The sequence below is a fragment of the Clupea harengus genome, chromosome 3 (genome assembly GCF_900700415.2).
Source record: "Clupea harengus chromosome 3, Ch_v2.0.2, whole genome shotgun sequence".
Lineage (NCBI taxonomy): Eukaryota > Metazoa > Chordata > Actinopteri > Clupeiformes > Clupeidae > Clupea > Clupea harengus.
Genome location: NC_045154.1, coordinates 22,289,043 through 22,314,974, shown reverse-complemented (window position 1 = coordinate 22,314,974; position 25,932 = coordinate 22,289,043). Strand labels below are relative to the sequence as shown.

Here is a 25,932-nt window from a genome sequence, read left to right as displayed (position 1 = left end):
TTCTCAGGTGTCCTTACACACACACACACAAACACACACACACACACACACACACACACACACACACACACACACACACACACACACACACACACACACACACCACCACACACACCACACTGTTCCTGGCCAATTATTTCCAGGATGGGAAAACCTCATCTCAGCTGGGGGATGCTGCCTTCAAGCTCTGCTTTCGAGGAGCAGCGGAATCTAGTCCTTACACACACACACAAACACACACACACACACACACACACACACACACACACACACACACACACACACACACACCACCACACACACCACACATACACACACACACACACACCACACACACACACACACACACACACACACACACACACACCACACACAAACACACGCACACACACACACAAAAACAGTGGTGAAATGCTTCTTGACCCCCTCTATGGAAGGATCCCTCTAGCACTCTCTTCAGCCCCATCACCCAGGAGCGCTCTCTGATGCCACAGTAGTCTTCTCTTTCGCAGAGTTGCCCCTGCATAAGCCATCACTGACGAGAGATGCTCTGTCTTTGTTCTCGAGCTCAGCTTTACACTCAGTGCTATCTCTAAGCCTGTAACAAGCACACAGATGGCGAGTAAGCAGGAGTGATTGCATGGTGAATTAGTATTATAGCTCTGACAGATTTTCCTATTCGGCCACATGATTTGTAGTTTTGGATGTTTGTGTCAAATCAAAACAAAGCTACATTTATTTTCCCAGGCCTCTTCACCTGAATGATACATCATCTGTCAGTGTTTACTATTTTGTATTTCCTGTTCGTATTGAACTAAAACAATTGTATGAGCCTGCTTTCCGTGAACTCTGCGACAAATCACTGGTGATAATCTCTTGTGATCTGGTGATGGAATGATGAGAAATGTACCATACATGTTTCAATGTTAGAAGTGAATACTAAACAACACCTAGACACTTGTGAGGCAATAGTGCAATCATTCAGTATGTCAAATCAAAATGGTTCTGATTAACTCAATAATTTATTTCCATAGCAACAGGTCACAAACACTTCTTGGTTGTGCTCTCAGTTGTTTACCAACACGTTTTGCCAAATCAACTAATTCTGTCTGTGCAAACAAAGGATACACATTCTCAGCAGTATAATTACCTATGTTCTGATTAAAGTGAATGTGCTTAAATTCCTTGCTTTGGTGGCAGTGTGACATGGAGTAGTATTATGTCTACAAACTTCTTGACACTTAACAATGCATGATACAAATGTTCAGTAGTAAAATGTATTTTTTGACGATCGTGTGTTTTATGACAATTCTGAAACTGACCTGTCTGTGTGTTTCATGACTATGTTTCCCCTCAAAGCTGCAGCATTGCAGAACAGACCTAATTTCAGTAACGAAAAGTGCTCTCAAACACATGGGTACACCATGAATAAAGTATGGTTCTTCTACCCAAGAAAGACTACATGTCTCAAAAGGTTATCAACAGTGGTTCAAAACAAAACTAAACAAAACTAAACAAAACTCCACACACATCGTAGGTATTTGCCTTTCATACAATTCCCTGACTAGTCGACAATAATACAAAGAAGCCATGGTTACCCCTACAGCTACATAGCTATTGACTCTAAACCTTAGTAGGTCATACAGCAGTGCAAACAATACAAACACATCGTCAGTGGTTCAGGAACCCGGCCAACTCCATCTCTGGGGACACAAACAGCAGTCATCGAGGGGTTGTGAGACATGAGAAGTAGATCAGTGGGCCTGTGATGGTGGGAGGGACAGCTTTTACTGTCCTCTTTTTTCCACCGGAGAGCTGTCCTTCTTCATGTCCATATTGCCACCGTCTCTTCGTACTTTCTTCTGATTTTCAGAGGTCTTGTGGAATGGAGAAAAGGAGTCCAGGGTCCACCTGACCTTTATTTTTCCCATACTGCTCTCTGTTGCTGAGCAATAGATGGTACCCCGTCATGGCTTCAGTCTGTGATAAGATAGAACATGAAGGTGGTGAGGAGGAGCGTACTGCAAGAACTGAGTGATACAGGGTACAAACCAAACAGACAACATCATGTTCACAGATATTTTGGGCATTCTTCACTCGTTTAATGCAGATTCAGATCAGGCACAGTATTCTTCCTCCATTGACCAACCTTTTAGCAGATCACTGCTCGTAATGAGCTGAAAATGTGGATTGTGTTACTCCCTAAATTGGCCACAGACAAGATAGACCACACTAATTTCACAATTTGGTTACTACAAGATATGCCGTCAACCGTGACGGTTTCAGCAGCTCCGATTCAGCGTGAACATCTACATCATATAGGCTTATGTATGATATAACAAGCACACATTAGTTTGCACAAATAACTAGCATGAATAATGAGCACATGAGTACATTATATTAATGTACATAATGTACTAGCCTCAAGTACAATTCCACTCAAGTAGAATTCAACTGATGAAAACCTGATCAACAATTTGACTGTGTTGTCATAATATTCTTTAAAATATGCACTAATCAGAGCAATTATTTGTAAAGTTCAAGGGTAGAAATAATAGCCGCAGGAACAAGCCTTTATTCCCCCTATGACATGTAACACAGAGGGCCCTAATTTGATTAGAGGGAAATGAAGGACCCATGTTTGCGCTTAGGATCTTGCCGATGGTATTAAATAAGCAAAATGACTTTGCCAAATTATTAAATTAACTTTAATTCATGCACAGCAGACTCTGCTCATGGCTCTGCTCGTTGCCAGTTGCCCATCAACGAAATAAGAGCCCAGAGGGTTTTTCAGCGTGGACACCTGGAGCTCTGACCTTTCCTTTGAGAGCATTAGATTGCGTCTCCGAGTTATTCTGGCAGCCACTCTGGTGTAAAGGACATCATAAATGTCACCCCATTCCAAAACCCGGTCACACACATTTTAGCCAATGCCCGACTGAGTCACTGACCACCTGGGCTCTCAGCCGCCAAATTACTGTCAATTAACAGCAGGAACATTTTGTTGTGAGAGCAGCTTAGCTTTTCCAGCACAGATGTGTACAGGTAAAATGTTATATCTCTTAATAAAAACACGACGTACAGTGTGACGGGGTCAATTCAACGCAGAGCTGGGGATGGCAGTTCATCAGGGGCAGTCAAACAGCGGTCTCTGTAAATGTCAGGAGACGCTGACATTTGTGGCGTGTCCTAAATGATAGAGCAGACCCATTGGCGTGATGCTGGCATACAGGGCTAGCGTAGCATTGGAGTGGCCAGATGAACACAAACTGCTGTTTGACCAGGTAATGGCCAAACCATTAGCCACATCTCGACAGGGCTAGATGAGTATTGTGACAGATGCCGTGTCATCTGCAATCTCTCGGCTAACAGGAGTCCTTGGCTGAGTTGTGATGAAGTGCCACCCAACGGGTGATGCTGCACTGGGCTGGGCTTGCGTCCAAAGTGGGCCGGGCCCTCTGCCAATTACAAACGAGATTGCATTCGACTCGCAACTCTCGCCATCAACATGTCCATCACCACGCTGAAACTGCTTTGGGAGGTATTCATTTTATTTAACACACTTCACTTGGAGACTGTAAAACAAAGTGATGGGCCCGTCCTCTCTGCAAAAACAATGCCTCACTGGAGTTGTACTTCTGTTCTCACACTGCTCTGCTTTGGTGGGGGAGAGTTCAACAGGAACCCTCAGTGGGTCAGCGAGCCGCTCTAAGAATAGCGGAGTGTTCCCTAGCAAAGCCCGCGCTGTATCCAGGTCATCCCCCAAGTGTCTGTCTGACATGTGCAACCCCTTGCCATGGGAGTGATGGAAGTTTTAGCCCTGGGCTAGTAAGAGGAAGAAGAGAATGTGGCATGAGTTAGCCTGTATCCCCGAACCCCCCCACCCCCTCACCCACTCTCACAAGTTATGACTGGGCCTGTCTCTGGAAAGGACAGACTGTTAAATAATTCAAAGGAAAATGCTTTAAAGCAATATGTTGTGGGATTCCAGGAACAGCTGTGTTTACTGTTGTGGAAAGGGCTGCTGAATAGTCCCCTGTGTATGATAATTTCTAGAAAAAAAGTCCCCCCCCCTCCTCTCAGCTATGCATTCAAATGTATTGGGTATTAGAAATTAAACACATGTTGTCAAAATACCTGCCTTCAGAGAGCACGCACTGACAGTGGATTTACAGAAAAATGCCTATCTGCGTATATCCCCACTTACTTGAAATGGGGGCTCAATTGAAATACACAGCTCTGATTCCAAAGTGAAATGTGGGCGGCCAAAGCAAATTGAATTCAGTCCAAAAATGTTCCTTTTTAGTATGCCAGGACAAACCTCATGGCAGTTCAACCCAGCGCTAGATAAATGTGTTTGAAGTCCACCCTACAAATGAGAAAACGGAGAACCTGAATTTAAGGTAGGATGATTGCAAAGTTGACATATCACTGGCCATGCAAAAAATTAGATCTGTAAAAAGTTATCCTCCCATCCTGTCCCCTTCTCTGCAGATAACACTCCAAGGACAATAGCCTAAGCTTGAATGCTTTTTCACAAACTGCCCCTTCTTTATGGGCTCTGCCTCTGCTTCTATCTCTTTGCATTTAAGCAGATGTTTCTCGCCGAGAGTGAGCTCTATTCTCAGTGCACTGCTCTCAGGGGACAGGCGTCCGTGCTTCTTAAATAACTTTCACCAGACAATTTGACACAGGGCCATCTGGTGACGCATTGTTTGTCTGAAGTAGCTCAGATTCTCCTTAAGGGCAGATGCCCATAAAATGTGCATTTGTCTCGGAGGTATAGTATTAAGCTAACTCGCTTTTTTAGCTGACCTTACGGACATGTCTGCCCAAACGACTACTGATTATGGCAGTTTGGGTTTCCATCAAGGTTGCGTATCTTTAAATATACATTTGATGCCAACGTCACATTGTTGCCTCTCACTATGTTGCTACCCTCGCGGAAGAAAGTGCCTTTGTTACGTCAGCTGTTTGACCTGTGGGGATTGACAGGAAGCCTGACAGCACTCTGTGGACAGCTAACGAGGCTCCTCCGCAGGGCACAGGCCAGCTTAATTAGGCACATCCAGTGAGTGGGAGGAGGCCTTCAGGAGTCAGCAGTACAACCTGAGCCCTCTCATCCGCGCTGGGACTCTCCCCACTTCCTCTGTCCAGCCAGGGTCTCAGGCCCATTTGTCAACTCTCTATTCTCATTAATATATCATAGACCTCCAGTCGAGCTGTCTGGCAGCAAGGAACAGCCCGTAGTTCTCCACAGTGGCCAGCTGGGCAACCCCTACCGAGCGAGTGTCTGAGATGGAAATATACAGCACTCTGTGTCGTGTTAGAGAATCAGAAATAAGTATATTATGCTTGAAATGATGATACTTTTTTGGCATATCTCACTTGAGGGCTCTCATATTATGGTGGGAGACTGACAAGGCTGACAGATGTTCGGTCACACACTGTCTTTGCATTCAGAAGGCATATCTGATATATTCTTTATATGCCAGAGATACAAATCTGACTATTCTTGTGATTCCAAATGGTGTACACTCTTGTATTGATCTGAGTTTTCATATCATATACATTTAATTTTTACTAAAATATAAAATATGCGAAGAGTTTTTTATTATTGTAGTTGTTAATCAGATGCAAAGTAATGCAAATGTATGTAATTAAATTAAGATGTAGGGCACAAAATTAGGATGTGCGAACAAAATATGGTTGATAACCTTTAAATTGTAAATTGAATATGTTGCCATGCTCATGATAATAAACATTTTATGAATGTTTCCAATAAATGTTTTTTTTATGTGGCAATTTTAGGTGATTTTGGTCCGGGCTGGAAAGATTTAATGATTATTGTGGAATTTGAGGAAATGACAGCTCATTGCTACTACTTGTGGACAAACACTACTGTTCTTTGTGAATGTGTGAATGGTGCAGGTGTCTGTGAGAGTGAAGTAGAGTAAAGAACGTGTATGTGTAGGCATAGAGAGGCACAGAGTGCATGTTTATGAATGGTATATGTTTATATTCATATGCACATGTAAGATGTGTGTATGCATGTGTTTTCAACAACTCACCCTGTCTTTTAGATTAGGTCTCTGTATGACGACACAAATTAAACAAATGGCATTATTGATAAGAAGGGCAGACATGAAGGTTGAAGCCTAAGCTAATGATGCTAAGATTGTTCATCTTGCCAGTGGGCGTTGGGCTGTTGTAGCTCTGTGGCAACTATAACTTAGCAACAGTGTCACGTTTGCAGCAGAGTTGAACAGGTGAGGAGAGGAGAGGAGAGGAAAGGACCGTGAGTTTATGAAGCACACGATAGACCCCAGTGACATCTCTAATATAGCCTAATCTTCTTTTCAATCTTCTATACAGTGTCTAAATATCGAGGTATGCAGCCCGCCTGAGTGTCTGAGACAATTTGCTTTGAGACAAAAGTTTAGTACATTGGGAAATCAAAGTCTGTTACTTGAAAATAACATGTTTGGTCTACTGGCAAGTTAATTTAGGGGTGATCAATGGGTGATCAATGTAGTTCCCTCCATCTTTATTTTTAGACAAACAAAAACAGGCCAGTTACCTTTTTAAGATACTTAACATAGAAAAAAATAACCCATGTCAGTGCCTCGGAAAAGTTTAGACAAGCTCCAAAACAATGTAATCTAGGGCAATATTTGGAAGTATTTTTAGTGGTCTCAGGCTTTTTTTTCAAAGTTGGCCTCCTTCATGTACACATGGTTTGGATCCAAGGCTGAACTGTCAGTCGATCAAAAGATCGGATCATCAGTGCCACGTAAAAACAACCATGGCTCATCAGCTGTCATCTGCAAGACGAAACCCTATTTACAAACCTGTATTTGTATGTGCCTGCTGTTCCTCTGCCGACTGGCAGGTCTCTCTGAGGAGGCTCGTTTGGCTGAGTCTCCGCGCTGTTTACAGCGGCTGGCAGATGTCATAATAGTGAGAGAGCTGTAAGGCGCTTGCTGACTCACCAGGCGTCCGCTGTGTGCAGGGGGAGCAGCGTGGGGCACTGGGAGTCTCCTCTGGGGCTGCTGTGTCTGGGGTGGGAGTAAGGGCCCGTCCCCGCGCTGAGGCACGGGGCTGTGGACTGGGGCAGGACCAGGGTCTGAGGCCCGCTCTCCTCCTGCGCTGGGCTCTTCCACTGGCTCCTGGCGTGCCTGAGCCAGTGGCCACCCAGCCCCCACTTCTCCAGGTAGACCCGGCACAGCTCGTAGTTCATGGCTGAGTAGTACAGAAAGTCCAGAGCCAGCAGCACCATGACGAAGAAGCCGTAGATCCACACGCCAATCAGGGCTGTGTAATTGCTGTGGAAGGGAGGTGAGTTAACAGGGTTAAAATGTTTCTGCTTTCCTATTTCACTAAATCCTTCCCTGTAAAATATTAACATTACCAATAAAGGGAGACGGCAGGGAAACATCATTTTCAATTTGTTTGTTTATAACTTTTTCCATTATTAGAATTAAATTATTTTTAAATTCTATGAGCCCAGTGATGAATCCCTGAGACAATGAGCCGTGGGGAACACCTACTCAACTCGTAACACCTGCTCTGCCTTGTCGTTGACTTTTACTAACCAAGAGGCCTTAGGGTTGAGGGGAATTTTTTAGTTCTCTACTGAAAATGTCAACTGTTGCAAAACAAACACAAGGACAATGCTATGTAAGAGTATCTGTAACCAGTCCAGCTCAAGAGCAATGCAAATGTTCAAATTGGTTATGTGTTCCAGGCTGAGGATACAAGAGGGAGGATGTGTTGTCATAGGAACATGGCTCTGGGTATGAGAACGCTTAATTGTTCTAGTTCTAGGTTATCTTGATAGAGAGCACTCCTCTGTGCTTCAGTGGACCCACTGTTTGAACTAAAATATGGTAACTTTAGTGACTTAAGGTCAATGGCTTCATTAAGCAAGCCTCCAGAGACAACTGCTGAATGAATGTCAAGTAGTTTAGGAAAAAAACACTTAGAGCAGTAAGAATGACTGATTATACCTCAAGGGATTCTCCTAGGCAGAAACAAATGCCTTCCTATGAGATAATGTGTGTGTATGTGTACGTGTTCTGTCGTGCCTCAAGGATGCCGTAAATATTTGTGACTAATCAGCATGAAATGGCCCGTTCATTGATTTTTTTTGGTTGGAAATGAAGAAGGTCTCAAGGCCGAGTTATGCTTCGTGAATCTACGTACGCTCTACAAAACAGATTGTAAGCACTTTACTGAGGTCAAATGAAATGACTTTGCAGCTGGCATTCAACTGAATTGAGTAAATGAGCTGGTGAAATGTTTCACAGTCAAGTGGGATCAGTCATAATACTGGGTCATTCTGAGGAAATCTACCTGACACCTGAAAATGAGTTTGAACTATAAATAAGTGCAGTGTATTTGCTTGAGTTCTAGCGTGTGGACTGTCTTTGACACCACTGAGCTGAGTCAATGTGACTACATGGGCGATTTGACCTGAGGCCAGTGGTAAATATCACAGGCGCAGGCCCGCTGACCGCACTCGAGAGCATCAGCTCCCCAGCAGGCTTAGCGGGACACTGGCTTAATGCTTAAGGGCAGCGTGGTCGGCCACCGAGTCCATTAGTGTGGGTCGATGTGCATGCGTTTTGCCAGGGGCTTCGCCCTGCTTCACCGCAGCTCTGCTCAACATGTGTCTATTGGAGCAAATGTTATGCTGCCCTGAGCGGGTTGAAACCTAAGGGATCAACTGTTCAATTCCTTCACGGCTCAGTGCTTTGTAGAAGTACTTTATTCATAAGGCACAATTACTGGGAAAGCAGAGGCTTATGAACTTCTCACGGCAATATAATTGTAAGCAAATACCATATTTAGATCTGTGGGGTTAAAAATGAAGTAGGACAGAAACATTATAAGGGTAAAAAAAAAAAGGCATTCATCATGATGCTGGAGGCAGTGAAGCTCTTTGTTGTCTTTTTTATTTATTTTCACTGTTTTCAGTTGACACTCACTTGTGAGAATAACCATCAGGGGTTGTTGTCAAGTTGACTTGCATGATGTGTTGGAACTCTGTATCATTGCAGCAATACTTGAAAGCCGTGTTGTTATGGTAACAGCAGAACATGTAGGTCTTGTTGTCGGAGAGACGCGGGCATTGGAAGCCGAAGTGGTAACGCCCCTTGTGGTCGGTGTACGGCTCGCACACCCGGAAATGTGCTGACAGAGCTATGGGAAGAGAAAATAACAAATAATTTACAATATGACATAGTCTCTCTAACTGGTTATGCACGAAGTTCAGTTTTGCTGGGATTATCACTTCACAACTACACAACACATTTCTATACATCTCCAAAAAATAAATGGGCCAAATAGGTAGGTTTGAATAAATGCTTAAAATGTCTTCTGTTTTATTTTAATATCTTACAACTTGTGTTCAAGGCTCATCTAACCATAGACATGCCTCTTGGCACAATCATCTTGCAGGAACCTCATGATCTGATGAAATGATGAAAGAGATTATTCCACATTGATTGAAGCCGTGTGAAAATCACTTGGCAGACCAGACGCCTGGAGATGATCAGCAATTACCAATCTGTCTGTGAAATGAACCAAGGAAATGGATCTGAATGTGTGTGAATGACACAGACTGACTGAGACGTCACTGCTAGCTGCTGCTGGGTGACAAAACCACTGGCACCCTTTCACAACGTATCAGGAGCAATAAATAAGAACATTACAGAAGACAAAAGCATTCAGTTGATTACTAATGACACAAATAGAAAAGCTCTCTCTCTGTCCTGCGTTCGTCTTCTAATCTGATTGTCCTTTCACTGAACTAAGACAATGGGATCATTGAGAACATAATGCTTCCTGCGAGATTGTTGAAAGAGAATAATCACATTTCCGTTGATGGTGAGAGCCCACAATGAGTTTTGACAAGACTGACTGTTTGAAAGACCAGTAGGTCTAATGTCACTATGCTTATTTGAGACTGCACCATGGATGCTGAGCAGTCTGCTCTCAATGTATCCACAATAGAGACCACCGGTGGAGTTGATGGACACGGCAAGCTGGCTTTCAGGCAGCAAAACAAAAACATTAAAAAGTTACAGTGTGGTTGCTTCTTCCGTTCTCCTTTGGCTCATGGCTGACAAAATTCGTCAGCATGTTTTGAGACAGAGCAGCACACGATCATAAAGAACATTCGGTAACACCCCGGCTTTTCTTGCTGTTATGCCTCACCAATAGAATCCCGATAAGAGTCTAATCTGCGGGCGCATTCGCCTGCTTACGCACAATTAGCTTGTCTGCTTCTTCTGGAGTGACTGATCCGGCACAGTGAGAGGGACAGGCTGTCATTAGCATTTAGATGAGAACATGGGGAGACGCAGGTCAGACAAGAGGATGCAGCAGGAGCCGGAAGCCCCGAGCATCACTCACTCACTCACTCAATGGAGTGGGTTTTCAAACCCTGTTCAATAAGAGAACCAGTGTGTGAAGCAGCTATACTGAAGTCAATGCTATGCAACTCTGGAGGGTCGAGACACTGATTACAAACAACACGACACCAGGTGTTTTCTCTCGTTTACAGGCTCTCACATGAGGTTAAATGGGCAACGGGATGAAAGTGTACTCTAAAAACAATGATGCATATGTATTACAACAAAGAATCTACATATCTATCAATATCAAATCCCCCTATCAAAGACTGAGGGTTGAAACAATTGCTGTGATGCACAGTGAGATTAATAATGTAATGCGCAGGTGCTGATAATGTGCTACAATCAAACGAATCTTACATTATTCATCGAGCATTATTCAGCAGAGCAAGTACAAGAGGAAGGAAACAGAGAGAGAAGGGCAAGACCCATCTCAAGTGTTTTGATAAAACACAGCTGTTTCCTTAAGAGCAGGAGTGCTCCTGTTGCTTCCATGTTGATGTCTTGAGTTAGCGATTGTCTAGTTTCAGAACACTATTAAAACTACAGTTTACATTTAGGCCTGCATCCACTTGACAATCTGTAAACCAGTGGGACACAATAGGATACCCATCATTTGTGGTGGGATAGCACTGTAATGCTGTTTTCAATCAAAATAATTAACTGAATAATGATGTAATGTCTTCTGTATTACAATGGGAAACATATTACACATAATCTTAAATATTTATGTAGGGAAATGCTGAGGGCATAACCTCCCCATGGGGAGAAGGGATCTTGGAGCCAGATATTTGGCATGTCTCTCTGGGAAAGGATTTGAGCTTGTTTTGACTATGGCACAACTATAAACCAGTCTTGCTTTGGGGGATTTTAGGTCTCATCTGAGGTAACGTTTAGTTTTTCTGAAGGAATCAGTCTGTGGGGGGGCTTTTTAAAGCAATGCAATGATGTATGTTTTACGCTGTTTCACATTAATCGAATGACAACACTGATAATAGCAATGCATCGATCTGATGATCTGTGTATTAGTAGGTTTAACTTTAAATCAGCTCTATTCAACATGAATGCTACTGTTCAGAGCCCATATGAACAACATAGGCCATACAAGTGCTTCTAAACAGAGTAACAGTATATTTCAGGCTAATGCATTTGCTATAGTACCTCACTGCCTGTATGTCCTCCCTTTCCCCCTTTCCAAGGGGATGTTGGGCTTTTAAGCAAAGTATCTCCTGAATCATCACAAGCATAAATAATTGAGAGTCCGTGTTTTACTTTGTGATATTTACTCCTCACCATCTCCACAGCCTGAGTGCACTGGGCAGAATTCCTGGAAAAGTTAAGTGCTACTACTGTAGTTACAAAATAAAGCCATGCACTTACCTACCCGCTGCATTTCCTCTCCTTTTTTGGAGGAAGCACCTTTTCGGTTTTCCAAACTGATCAGTGCTCAGTTCAAACAGCCTTTTAAATTCGCAAACTGGCTCTAAGTCACTTCAGCTAAACAGAAGACTATTTTATGACACTGAAATAGTTTCTCGTGACACGCCGTCATTGGAATTTGTTGATATACTGCATGGCAACCAAAGGAACATCATGATGAGGACTGGTAAATGTTCATCCTGACCTGTAATGTGTAACGGTGACAGTGACTCAGAATGCACCTAGCAAAAACTACAGCCAGTGTGCTGCAGGGCAGAGAGGGCTAAGCAACAAATGGGAGATTGGGAGATTGTGTGAATTCAGTGGATGTGTGTGTGTGTGTGTGTGTGTGTGTGTGTGTGTGTGTGTGTGTGTGTGTGTGTGTGTGTGTGTGTGTGTGTGTGTGTGTGTGTGTGTGTGTGTGTGTGTGTGTGTGTGTCTGTGTGTGTGTGTGTCTGTGTGTGTGTGTGTGTGTCTGTGTGTGTCTGTGTGTGTGTGTGTGTGTGTGTGCTACACAAACTCTGAGCTCACCTGCAGTACACAGCAGAAGAAAGATGACAACCAGGACATTGAAGGACTGCTGGCTGGTGATAGTCATCTTCTTTTCCCCACACAGCAGCGGAGGATGAAGAGCTGGGCTGCTTTAGCTGAACTCCAACATCATGCTCTACCTCTGCTTGGCTCCACCCATGACTGCTGTAGTGAGACGTCAGTCCACCTTGAACAGCAGAGGTCAAAGGTCAGGAACCCAGCTGGCATTACACACGATTAACATTGTGATACATATCTCACTTCAGGAATCAGTTCTCCTTAACATTCACCCCACAGAATATGACTGGGGGATAGGATTTCACACGCTGCTCCATCCATCTAACATTCATAGACAATGATGTATCACATAGTCATGTCTGTCATTGATAAAGGCCGCCCGAAAGGACACCACCCATGTGCTGTGGTGAAAATGTAATACAGTATAGCGTGTCAGATATTGAAGCAGTTTTGAGCTCAGTGATATGTATGGCAAAACACAAACCATCACTTGCTTTGGGGATTTGACTGTCTAATCTGTCGTATTGGTCTGTATAGTAAGCACCTCATCTGTATTACGTTCCACAGTTTGGATTTAACTGTGCCAGCGTTACATCACTCGGTAAGTAATTTGCAACTGAATCTCTTACTAGTAATTGTTTTGTGTACACCTTGCTGTGCGTGTTCAGTGGTTGGTGATGAAACACAGATGTGAGTGATACTTGATTCCAACAAGGGAATTAGCATTCTGTCGAAGTTTCACAAACTATCAGAGACAGTACGGAGCTTATAGCAGAGACTATTTTTGGTTTTTAGTAGCTGTGATCATTATCTCTGAGAGCAGCTGTACCAAAGGAACACCCTATATAAATCTTCACTGAATGAGGGAAGGGGGTCTTCAAAGGATGGAGGAGGATGGAAAGGAACAGAAGAATAAATTAGAGGTAGCTGATATTTCCCCCCGCACTGTCTACCCTTTCTTACCAGCCACATTTCTGATGGAACTCTGGTCAAATGTACATTCAACACCATACTCTACCACATGTAATTCTTTACTAAACAGAAAAAAATCAGATGGTTCTGGTGGAGTGGGTTTCTCCAATCACAGAGTGCTTTGTTGTCATTGTGTCTTTATGTTTGCTCATTTCCCCTCAGGAGGTAGGCAAGTGCTTTGGCTCTCCAGAGGCTTGTTAGTGTGCAGCATCTTTAGCTGCCTGGGTGCAACTCAAGGCAGCCAGACTGACAGTTCTTTGTTTCCGTGAAAGGGGACTGGGGTTTCCGTTAAACCTTTAAAACACACATTATTCGTTGCTCATCAGCATGAACTTATAGGCCAGGCAAATTAACCCTTTTTGGAGCCAATAATAGAATTAATTGTAAAAGAATTTTTTTCAGCATAGATCATTTCTATGAGGTGTCCAGAACAACATACTAAAAGTCCTAAGAAATCCTAGTTGAGGAAATATGTTTAATTCTCATCAATCTGAGATGTGTGCTAATAATGCATGGCAAAAATACACCTCAAAAATTTAATTTTTTTCCTTTACGCCTATCAAAATGAAACTTTACACAATGAAAGTACCCATGAAAAGTAATTTTTTTTTGTATTACAAGTTTCTTTGAAAATGAATTTTAATATGCAAATGAGCTATACACTAATCGAATATGCCCAAAATACATCCAAATAGGCTTATTTTTTTCCTTTACTCCTACCACAATAAAACTTTACATAGTAAAAGTATACATGAAAAGTAACTTTTTTTGTATTACAAGTTTCTTTTTAAATGAATTTAAATATGCACATGAGCATCACACTTATTGAATATGTCCTAATTGCATAGGCAGAAACACCATACCCCTGGCAGGTACTACCAAGCCAGGCAGTTTTCAGGTTAGAGGCCAGTCTAAAAGCAGCATTGCCATCTCCCATTGGCAGTAGGATGATTGGATGAAGATTGGGCCGATGTATTTGTCATACATATGAAGGTGTTTCTGCCTATGGACATATTCAATAAGTGTGGAGCTCATGTGCATATTCAAATTAATTTCAAAAGAAACTTGTAATACAAAAAAAGTTACTTTTCATGTATACTTTTACTATGTAAAGTTTTATTGTGGTAGGAGTAAAGGAAAAAAATAAGCCTATTTGGATGTATTTTGGGCATATTCGATTAGTGTATAGCTCATTTGCATATACAAATTAATTTCAAAAGAAACTTGTAATACAAATTGTTTTACTTTCCATGGGTACTTTCATTGTGTAAAGTTTCATTTTGATAGGAGTAAAGGAAAAAAATTACATTTTTGAGGTGTATTTTTGCAATGCATTATTAGCACACATCTCAGATTGATGAGAATTAAACATATTTCCTCAACTAGGATTTCTTAGGACTTTTAGTATGTTGTTCTGGACACCTCATAGAAATGATCTATGCTGAAAAAAATTCTTTTACAATTAGTCTGCCGTAAAACGCTATTTTGCCTGGACTATTAGGAGATTCCCTGAAAAGCCTCGCATGATAGTCTTGCCATGTGTCTGGTGTACTTAAGTCTGCGGTAGAATGAGTGAGGCATTGTATCCTGGATGTGCTGGCATGACATATGAGATATGAATTCCGGCTGGGGGAGTTTACATAATGAGATTCACCTGCAACCAAGCAAATCCAAACACACATCCGGACATATATCTTCTCCAATTCACTTGTTTTGGTAGGTGCATGACAAATGACTTCAGGAGTCAGGAGCAGATTGTCTTTAATCAAGTCAAAGACAATTCGAGAGGGATTGTAATTTTGTAATGTTTGTAATGTTTTATCTAGCATGACATTTTTATTCTGCAATATTATTGCATTGATTTCTGTGGTTAATGTGTAAAAACACAGCAGATTTATAAAATTACTTTTGAAGTTTAGATGAATATAGCAATTTCATTGCAAATGTTTCTGGGGCTACTGAGTGATGCAGACAAGCATTACTTTCATGGGCTGCATGCAGTGCATGTCTTTAGTTTTTGAGAGCCTTACAGTGAGAAGGCATACTGACTGAATGCACAGTTTTTGATGTCAAATGTAAAATTTCATAACATATTAACTTACTTGACTTTATTCTTTAGTTTTTAAGAGCCTTATAGTGAGAAAGCATACTGAATGCACAGTTGTTGATGTCAAATGTATAATTTCATAACATATTAGCTTACTTTACTTTATTTATATATAATGCACTTGCAGGTGTGCATTCTTCTTAGCTATGCTCATGTTTTGTTGGATTTCACCAATTACATCAGCCACAAATAAAGTAAGGATTGCAATGAAACGAGAGACCTAGTTCTGTCAGAGGGAGGTGTAGCTCAGGGACTTATTTTGGTTATCTACAGATTAAAGGAAAGACTGAAACAGGAGAAACACAAAGCTTAAAACACTTATGCTAATGACCCTGTGGCTCTGCTCTCCGAAAACCTGTCAAAAAATATGACTATTAATGCCTCTATTATTTTTCGTTGTATCAGTCCTTATTATTATGTAAAGATCTGTCATCTGGAACGGTGGAGTAAAGGGGATCGGAGCAATCAAGAGTTTCCAATGCTCAGACACTGAGAAGCCCTCTGAGAAGTATTCAAATTATTCCTACACGGATATGGATGTGTCAGAAACTACCTTCCAAGAGGGAGTCGAATCATTCTTACATGGATATGGACGTGTCAGAAACTGTGGGAACGCTCGAGTGCAGTTCTGGCCTACATTCTAGTCTTCTTGACTGTTTTTTTTTTGGGTTAACAAATGACCTTCCAGCTCAGCCCAAGACATCCATCATGATGAGTCTCCGTCAGTCACCTCCCCCAAGAGGATGTCACTCAGTAATATTTACCTCCAGGCGGGGACAAGGGCCCTCTAACTAACTTCCATTCCCCCCCCCCCCCCGCGTGTCTTATGATGACGCCATTTGCCCCTGATGGATGAACATTGTCTGTACAAATTAAGTTTTATTGGCTTTTTACAGCTTCACAAAACTTTGCGGTGATCCGTGAGATTGAGAGCCATCACTTGATTAACATTCTGATGTAATGACCGCCATTGGGCATACAGTCTGTGTAGGGTGGGGGGGTTGTAATGACTTTAATGACAGTCCTCCGCTGATGTTTTCGCTCTGGTGTGTGTGAAATGGCCTCGGCCTGCTAGAGATCTCAGAGGGGTATCTGTGGGGCATGACAGAGATGGCCCTTTTTCTGCGAATCGACTGGAAGGCAGTACATTACAAGACTGACATGCGTAAACAAAGTTGCACTTGTTTCTTTCAGCTTCTCCCAACTGCTACGTCGCTCAGTCATGTCTGCCCTCATGCTGACGCTTGGTAATCTGTGTAAACCAATTCAATTCTGCAGGGGAGGCATTTAATTGCAAGGAAAAAAATGAACATCGCAATCCATTTAACTCATCGTTATTTGATGACACAATCATTCACTCTCCTTAACACAGTATCCCCATTGTAACAGCAGAGAGGGAGGCAGAGATCATACGATTATTGCACAACAGGTGTATGGCCTTGTTGTTTTATAGATATACAACACAGTTTATATATACAGTATATATATATTGTAACAACACATCTGCTGGCCAAGGCTCAGTTTACAGATGGCATACGGACTAATGTTTGAACAGCAGAACTCAAAAGTGTCTTCAAAGAGCGGCATCATAATTCGACTGAATTAATTGCTTCTGAACACTGAAACAATGAGCACTTCACTCTGTTTATCTGTGCAGATAAGGTGTGTCACAAAGTCAGGACTAGCTCAGAGCCTTTGCAACGACTCGAATCCTTTCAAAAGAACATGATTAAATCTGGTAGCCAACCAGTCGCAAGGCACTGTACTGTGGTGTTTCCTTGGAAACCTGATGTCACACAAAAATGTGAAATGTTCTTGCCTTAGTTTGCAGTAAGTAGCAATTAACATATGTATATACTTGAGAATCTGTCTCTTGTGGGGAAAAAAAGTTTGAGCACCGCGGGGTTGCTGCACACTCTATAGAAAGAGTGTTACAAAATATGATCTTCTTTTTGTCGCTGTCGGCAAATCCTGTTTTCCTTTTCAGCGCTTTGTTAAGTTGACAACATCAGCAGAAGTAGCAATCAACCAGGATGATGCTGGAGGCATGTCTATTTTTCTCTATGCTAGCTCAGAGAAAAACAATGTTTTATTTAAAAGAACACATACAGCAGGTTACTCTCAGCTTGTCTGAATTAAAAAGTCAGTGTTACCTAATTACGTTTGTTGTTTTGTGTTTAGTGAATTGTCATTTTACTTAACAGTATTATCATAGGTTAATTCATAGTTTTTTTTCCATTGTATTTTAAACCTTTCCCAACCTATGTTGCTCATTGGTGTCTAATCAGCAGAATTCCTCCCTACAGGTTTAAGAGGTGCAAGTGTCTTCGCCCTTAACTCCTTCTGCATCCATGAACTCATTATCGGGTCCATACCTGAGAACACCCAGGGGGCTTAAGCTAAGCTGTTATGAATACTTCTTTCTGACAGAGAATTAAAGAACCACTTCCTCTCCGTACCCCCTTTTTTTCCAAAGCGATACAAATATGCATGTGGTTGAACGGTTTCTAATGAGACTGCCACTGAAGTCAAATACATTGAATTCATTATGAGATCAGGGGCACAGACTGGGCCAGGGATTGGAATGTATTATATTACAACATTATATAAGCCATAACTCAACTATCATCTAACCCATGCCGACACAAGGATATGAAAGACCATGACATGCTGTATTATCTACCTGTAACCATAGAGTGTATAATTGTCTCTTATGAATAACAAGGAATGAATGAATGGAGTGTGACAGACACAACGGTGAGACTTTCTCAGTCTCCCAAGCTTTAGAGCACATGTTCAGGTACTGTATGAGTGCCACGTAACACAAGACAGACAATACCACACGGTTCTCCTTGTCCAGTGGTTACAAGTGTCATGACACACATTAATCTACACACTCACCAAACGCTTGAATTCATTTTTTTATCTGTAACAATGTCTAAAAAACGACAAGTGACTGAATTTCTGTGCGCTCGAAATGCAGAAAAGAAAAGCTTGACACGGTAGGAGTGGCCAGATGTTCTGAAATGGAGGATCTCTATGGTCTTAACTATGGTGTACTTGGCACTGCATCAGGCTTGTGTCACTGTGCATCTTTCCGGAGTACACCGGCTGCCTTTTGTGTTGTGGGAAACAGATGATGCTTGATGCACTTACTGTACTAATGGAGATGATGGAAGACTAATTGTGACAGGAAATGGCAAAAATGGATTTTCTTCCTGGACCAGCCCGTTGGGCTCCGCGGAGTCCAGTAATGATGGTAATGGCCAGTGTCTCATGCTGGTTTGGACCAGTACCAACGCTATGCTTGTGTCTGCTTCCATTTGTTGGGGCTCAGGGCTTTTTCATTCATTTCGGATTCTTAATAGTTTTATTTAATTTCATTAGATGTCAAAACATAATAAAACAAAACATAATTTTAAGAAGAAAAATGGAAATGGAAGAACAGAATGAACAGCTTGTTAATCCAAGGAAGGGCATGAATATCTTACCTTACAATCTTATTTCATATCCGTGTCTGTTTAAATTTTTAGGTCACTATTTCTTGATTACTGGGTTCCAGTTTATTGTTTCGTAATGTGTTTTTAATTTTTATTAAACTTTTGAATGTTTTTTTTTATAATGTTTTCCTACTTACTGTCACGCTCTTGCCCAGATATTTGTTTGAATGTTAATTATACCCTCCTAGTTCAGTAAAGGAAGTGAGACACATATTACTAGATCTACTAATAACAGACTTCTCATGGAATTATTTCATGCTGGCATTAATGTTGTATAACAGGTTTTCTTATTCATGGTTAACAACAACACGGTTCGTGTGTAAAGGCTTGAATATATAAAACCAAGGCAGCCCCTCAAGACTGCACATGAAAGCACTGATTATACATCCAGGACTATAGCATGTGGTTTTCAAAAGACTGAGAAACCTTCCCTCCTCACTCATATTGCTCTTGTTGGAATTGAATAATGATGCAGAATATGCTGTAGTCATTACAATCAATACTCATTTCTGTTGGTTGTGAATGGTGTGTGTATGTGTGTGTGTGTGTGTGTGTGTGTGGGGGTGCTCTTGGAAGTGAGGACTATAGTAACAGTTCCTTTTTTAATTCCCAAAGGTTAAGATTATCATCATACATGGTTAAATTGGGATCCCTGGACGGAGACATGGTCAGATGTTTGGGGATGTTTGAAATGCATGGTTATGCATTACTGATGTTGTTTTTTGTATTTGTTTAATGGAGGAAATTAACAGGTACAGCTGAAAACGACAGGTGATTCTTTAGGGGCTTGAGTTTGTATAGGGGTATAGTGATATGCACTGTAAATGGACAATCTGAAGCACAGAATACTTATTATAAATATAGAGCTTGAGTATTGGCTATTATGTAGGTTAGGCCTATACTTTATGATAGGCTCTTTTTGACTGATTTTGCAAGAGCAAATCTGCAAGTGTACTAAGGGATGAATTGATGTAACACGATTTGCCTGATATGATTTGTTCCATGATTAGATCAGTATCCACTTTGGGGGACATTTCTTTCCCTAATGCTATTTACTGTATCAGGAACTGCATGCTGGTTTACCATACAAAAAGCCTGCTGACTTAAAAATAATCAAATATTTCAAAGATCAGACATCTGTAATGACACCAAAAATGTATATTTTTTTAAATGATTGTCGAGTCAAAGATTTAAAACGATCAAACTGTGTGTTGCTACATATTCTTATATCATATGCTATGTTCCCTGAGATACAAATAACTACAGCATCCAAATGCCACACCTGATTTCAAATCTCTGACAGTCACAAACAACTGGCTCAGCCACACACGGCAGAAAACATACTCATATTGTTTAATAACGTTCACATCGTCAAACACACTCATTTGTTTATTTTTCATTTCAAAGCACTTGCTCTTCCAAACATTTAAGTGTATTTCCCTGTATTATCTGTATTGAATAACAGTTACCTGACACAAGAAATGCACTGAAAGAACTGATGTAGTAAACAACACTGTCAGAATCTTTGTGGGAAAATGTAAGGACAGGACACTTGCAGGACAAACACACAATGTGAACTGGTGCATTTACTAACTTGATAGATTACTTGTTTCACTGCCAAGGTGTTGTATATATTTCACTTGAAATATATTAGAAGTCTGTGTACAAAAGGGTCCAGCCTGATCCCATAGAAGAACCCATAAAGGTTCAAAGTTCACAAAACCCTTCTGGAAACCATTTAGCTATTAGCCTTCAAATGAACCCCTTGCAGTCCAGGAGAAATCTTTCAGTCACCAAAGGGTTTTCGCGCAAGAGATTCTAGACAGCGAATTACATGATTCAACATAGAATTTCTCTCTTTACAGAGAGTGTCTTGCATTTAAAATTAATTTGTAGCCTAAAAGATTCCAAAGATTAGCCTTAAAGATTTAAAAAGACCTTCTCATTAGACACATCAAGTGGAAACTCTGAAAGGGGTGAAGAAAATCTCATGTAAGCACATTTTTCCTTGCCATTCTCATCTCTATGTTTGCCGTCAGGGGGTTAGGCCTTGACTGTCTGGAGACAAAGTGCACTGTTACTAAAATGATTAGTAATTAACAGTGCATATAACCTGAACTGAACTAAGAGTATGCAGTCCGACTGAAAAGATTAAAAAAAATTGATTGCGCCTATCCTAGAGGCTGCACTTCACTCACACCTCCAGGAAAGCGCCTGTCAAGTCACACTCTTACTGAGAGCCAGTCCGGTGAATAACAACATTCCCGGGATGGTGCGAGGGGTGAAGCAATGGCGTCTTCTGCTTAACTGTCACCTCCTGTTAACAAACGCCTCGATTCCTGGCTCACGGTTCTGGTGTTGGCTGTCATCCAAGGCCTTCTCTTTTTCCTCAAAAACGTTACAGCTACATGTTTCACATCATTCACAAAATCATTCCTATATGTCAGAGCAACAGATTGCTGCCATTCATCTGCTGTAATAGCAGATCATCATCTTTATTGGACCACTGCCTTTATACAACCTGCTCAGATTAATGCACAGAAATGAGAAAAAGAGAAACAAAATAGCATTGCATCATACTCTCTGGCACATGTCCACTGCTGTGTAGGATAGTACTGTGATGGAAGACAGTGGGCAAGCGATCAATCAAAGGGTCACCAACAACCAAAAGGCAAGGAACCGACTTTCTGTAATGACACGTTTGGTCTTGGCTAGTGAAGAGGGTGGTCTTGGCAGGTAATTGATATCGACAGTGAGATGAGCCTTTCTAAATGGAAAGCCCTTTGTGATTTCAGTGGGTGAAGGGACGGTTGTGGTTTCAGTGAGTGAAGGACTGTTGTGGTTTCAGTGGGTGAAGGACTGTTGTGATTTCAGTGGGTGAAGGACTGTTGTGCACCAACTTCTTCATTTGTTAACATTTATTAGGATCCTAAATCAGGTCAAGAATCCTGTTCTAGTTTTTCAGCTTATACTAGTCGAGCTGTCCGTCAGACAGGGCAGGTTCATGCATTAATTCACTTGTATAAAATGGTAATGAATGTGGGTCTCAGGCAGACTACAGAATAATTCTCTACTTTACAGACAGATATTCCTCAGAATGTAAATCTGATGCATTTTCTTTCACAGCCTTGCCTTTATAGAGGCATGCCAAGGTGAATCAAGCACCAGAATGCAGACTTGCTTTATGGAGAAAAGGAGCTTTGACTTTCAGCACAACAGGTGGCTGCATGAACACATAAATTAATTACTGTTTTACCCAAAGCACAAGAGGTCCTTCGGCAGCAAGAACTTCAGTTTCTTGTTAAAGGTTAGTTTCTAAGTTAAAGGTGCGGTCCATGATTCTTATCCCAAACTTTTTGTCTAATTCAGCTAAACAGTCCTTTAGCTGTCCGTTCAATGTTTGCCATAACAACTCAGGTGTTCATGCACAACAAACAAACAAACATAGTAGCTTGGACCAAGGCATAAAAAATCCCAGCCAATCAATACGGTGCTTCAGGAGCACGGACGGGAGAAGTGTAATTTGCTGATGAGCTCAAATATCAACAACCTTTCGCGAAGCTGACAACCAAATCGTGGACTGCATTTGTAAGTTGTAAACTTGTTTGTATGAACCCTGAAAGCCTCTAAGTGGTTTGAAATTCCACAAGGACAGAACCCTGTCCTACAAGTGTATCTTGTGAGGCACAGTGGGAATGTTTGTCCCCTCTCACCTCACCTATCTTATCTCTGCGTCACTCTATGTCTCCCACTCTACATCTCACCTTGTGCTGTTTGTCTGTTGGTACATTCTCCACAGAAGACATGACACAGGACAGATTAGTGATTCCACAAAGGTCTAGTCAATCTCTACCACCCGTCACAGCTACAGTTGCCATCCTTAGCCAGGCTAAAACTTAACACCTAATAACAACCAATGCAATCCTCAAATCAAGGTAGACACTATTGTTTAGCGACTCATGGGACCATAGAAAAAGTTGGAGGATCACACATATTCATAGAGCAGAAATAGGTCAAATATATGTATCCCATATTTACCAAATTAAGGACAAAATGTTTGTCAACAACTTTTAGTCAAATTTTCTTTTTTTTTATGTCACACCTAATTATATGAGCTGATCAATTACAAAATATCTTTCTTATACCTGCATATAAGGACAAAAGCTCAACTCAGCATAAGCATAGTGTACTCAACTCACTGTCTTTAATACAATTTCCATTTATTGTGTGGACTCCCTGGCGTGTGCCTCAAGGAAAATTCTCATTAAATAATTCCCCCAGTGTCAGAGTACCAGGGGAATACCAAAGACGCAAAGTGCTGCCTAACCTCTGACTGAAACGTGATCACTCTCACCTCTGCTGTATGCAGTGAATGCAAAAGCAGATCTCACATCGACCTAACCGATGGCTCTTTCCGAATATCAATGTATTACTTATAACAATTACTTCATTATAATTAACCTTGAAGGGTCACTCTGCTGTGATGATGCATTACTGCTAATGGACTCGTCGCCCAAATCCACTCAGAACTGGGCTTTCACCCACTCTCAAATTCACCCGTGCCCATGCTCACATATACACAAACAAAAACCCAGACGCAAATAAGCTGAGGTCAGCAAAGCAAACAAATATGTAGAACATCGGTTTTAATTTCAGTCAATAAATCTCAAAGTCCCACACACATGCCATGCTCATAGACACACGCCATGCACAGACAGACACACACACACACACACACACACACACACACACACACACACACACACACACACACACACACACACGCCAGTGTGTAAAATAATATCATTAGTCTGGGAGAGGGCTGCCTCAGTGGAGCACAGAGGGATTTTCCTTTTATTTTCCTTTTAAAATCCCCTCATGCGCTACAGCCCACCCCCACATGCCTGTTTCCAAGTTACCAATGCTGCTTGCCAATCCCATTTAATTGCCTCACGAGCGCAGGGAAAGTAGAGGAAAAGAGAGAGAAAGATACTGAGAGCAAGAGAGACAGAGCGAGAGAGAAACAAAGTCCACCTGGATATCAGACAGAATTCCAAAACCAAGTGAGAGAACAGAGAGTGAGATGAACTGATTTATGGAACTTAAAAGAGAGCGCTGAGGGGAGAAGAGATTCAGAAGAAAACACTGAGTTCTGCCAAAGCCATTCAAGACAAACTTTTCATTTGAGCCCAAGGTTCATAATGTTCTTGCTGTCAGGACATTCATCCATTTACAACGAAGAAGAAACCATTCTGTAATATAAACATTAATAGCAGAGGGAAAGAGACTTAACGCAAAACTTGAGAAACAAACAGCAAAGAGCTTCAACAGGGGTTACCAAAGGTTGGTGATAGAGTGGGGATTGCCCTCTTTGTTCTGAGTGACTGTCTCGTTCCACTCACCTCTGTAGAGATTCCTTGGGAGAGGGTCTTCCCTGCTTTTCTCCCTCCAGTCAATTACTCCTCACTCGCTTCATGCTTGTGCATCTCATGTTACCACTCGTCGCAACAAACCAAAAACATCCTGCTCATTCACGGGAGGGAGATGAAAGCCACCAGCTCATAAAAGGGAAAAAGAGAGAGGCTGAAGTAGAGGGGAAAAAGAACACTATTCCAGATCCTCAGTGTTGTATCCAAGTAGCGTGAGAGCACGGCAAAAGTCAGCGTGAAAGAGAAAGAGAACGGTTGAGCGCACGCAAAAAGATGAGGCGATACTGATGGAGAGAGAGTGAAGAGAGGAAAGAGGGAGGGGAGAGTGGGGGAGGAGAGAGGGTGAGAGGGAGGGAGAGACCGCACATGAGAGTCCGGTGTGGGTTGTGTGCGTGTGTGTGTATCTGAGAGAGAGAGAGAGAGAGAGAGAGAGAGAGAGAGAGTGAGAGAGACAGAGGGTGTGAGTGCATGAGAGGATAATATAAAATGATGGAACAGAAGCACATGGTCAACTGCTACCTCAACTGATTTGTTCTCCACATTGGGGAAATACTTGAGTGTGTGTGTGTGTGCGCGCACGTATCAGGCTCACCCTTTTGTGTAATCTTCCTTGGAATCCATTGAACAATCTATGTGTTGATTAGTGCCGTCAATTGATTACAAAATAATTAATGAATCGCACAAATGTACTGTTATTAATAGTGGTTAATCACTAAAGCTTGTAATAGGAATATTTAAATGCAAAATTATGGAATTAATGTAGAATACAAAGGAAGTATATTTAAATTAAAATACTATTGTTTAATAGCATCTTTCTATCTTTAAACACAGATTCTCTTCTGTGAACAGCAGATTTCCAATGAAATCATCAAGGCCATAAAAATTGACAGGCATATTTGTTATATGTGTAGCACCTAAAGTGCGAAGGGGACTTTTATTTTGAAATGGGGATTGAGATTAAGACCGGGAGAAGCAGAGAAGACGAGTGACGAATAGTGATGGGAAGAACAGCTCTTTAAAAGGAGCTGGATCCTAGGGCTCTGTTCCTTTCCAAGAGCCGTTCATCTGTATTATTTTTTAATGGGGGCAGGGGTTACTAGGTTTATCTGCGAAATAGACACTAGGATAATATGATAGGTTAAGATTTGGATCAGATTCAAACTTAGCGTCCCACCAAGATGATTTCATTTTGCATGTATGGACTAGGTTTAGCAGACAGGAGGATGAAGATCTCCTGACACACCAAATCCTTCCTGCAGGGTTATGTGGAGGTGTGGCCATGATTACTGATTACATGATTTGTACTTTTTGTAATTTGTACTGATTCACTGCGTTGTTCTTCCTAACACCTCTCTCTCTCTTCATTCACTCTTTATTTCACTCGACCACCACTCTCTCTTGCTCATTGATCCGGGGAAGATGGGCCAACTTGAATGGTGTGTTTACAAACAGCAAACAAACCACATCCGACTCATTCTGCCTTTAAGAAACCTAATGCGACAACATCTGCCTCTTGTGACCATAGACATATATATGTC

The 25,932-nt window shown here is 41.6% G+C and overlaps 1 protein-coding gene across 1 annotated transcript; it reads right to left on the bottom strand.

The window, feature by feature from the left end:
* Positions 1–1,003: 1,003 nt before the first annotated feature.
* shisal1b (shisa like 1b) lies at positions 1,004–24,774 on the bottom strand. Its single transcript, XM_012842419.2, has 5 exons — positions 24,368–24,774; positions 12,369–12,555; positions 8,991–9,204; positions 6,993–7,325; positions 1,004–1,980 (listed from the first exon to the last, which is right to left on the bottom strand). Coding segments are annotated over exons 2-5 (615 nt in total). The 5' UTR covers positions 12,436–12,555; positions 24,368–24,774; the 3' UTR covers positions 1,004–1,979.
* Between the last annotated feature and the right edge of the window lie 1,158 nt (positions 24,775–25,932).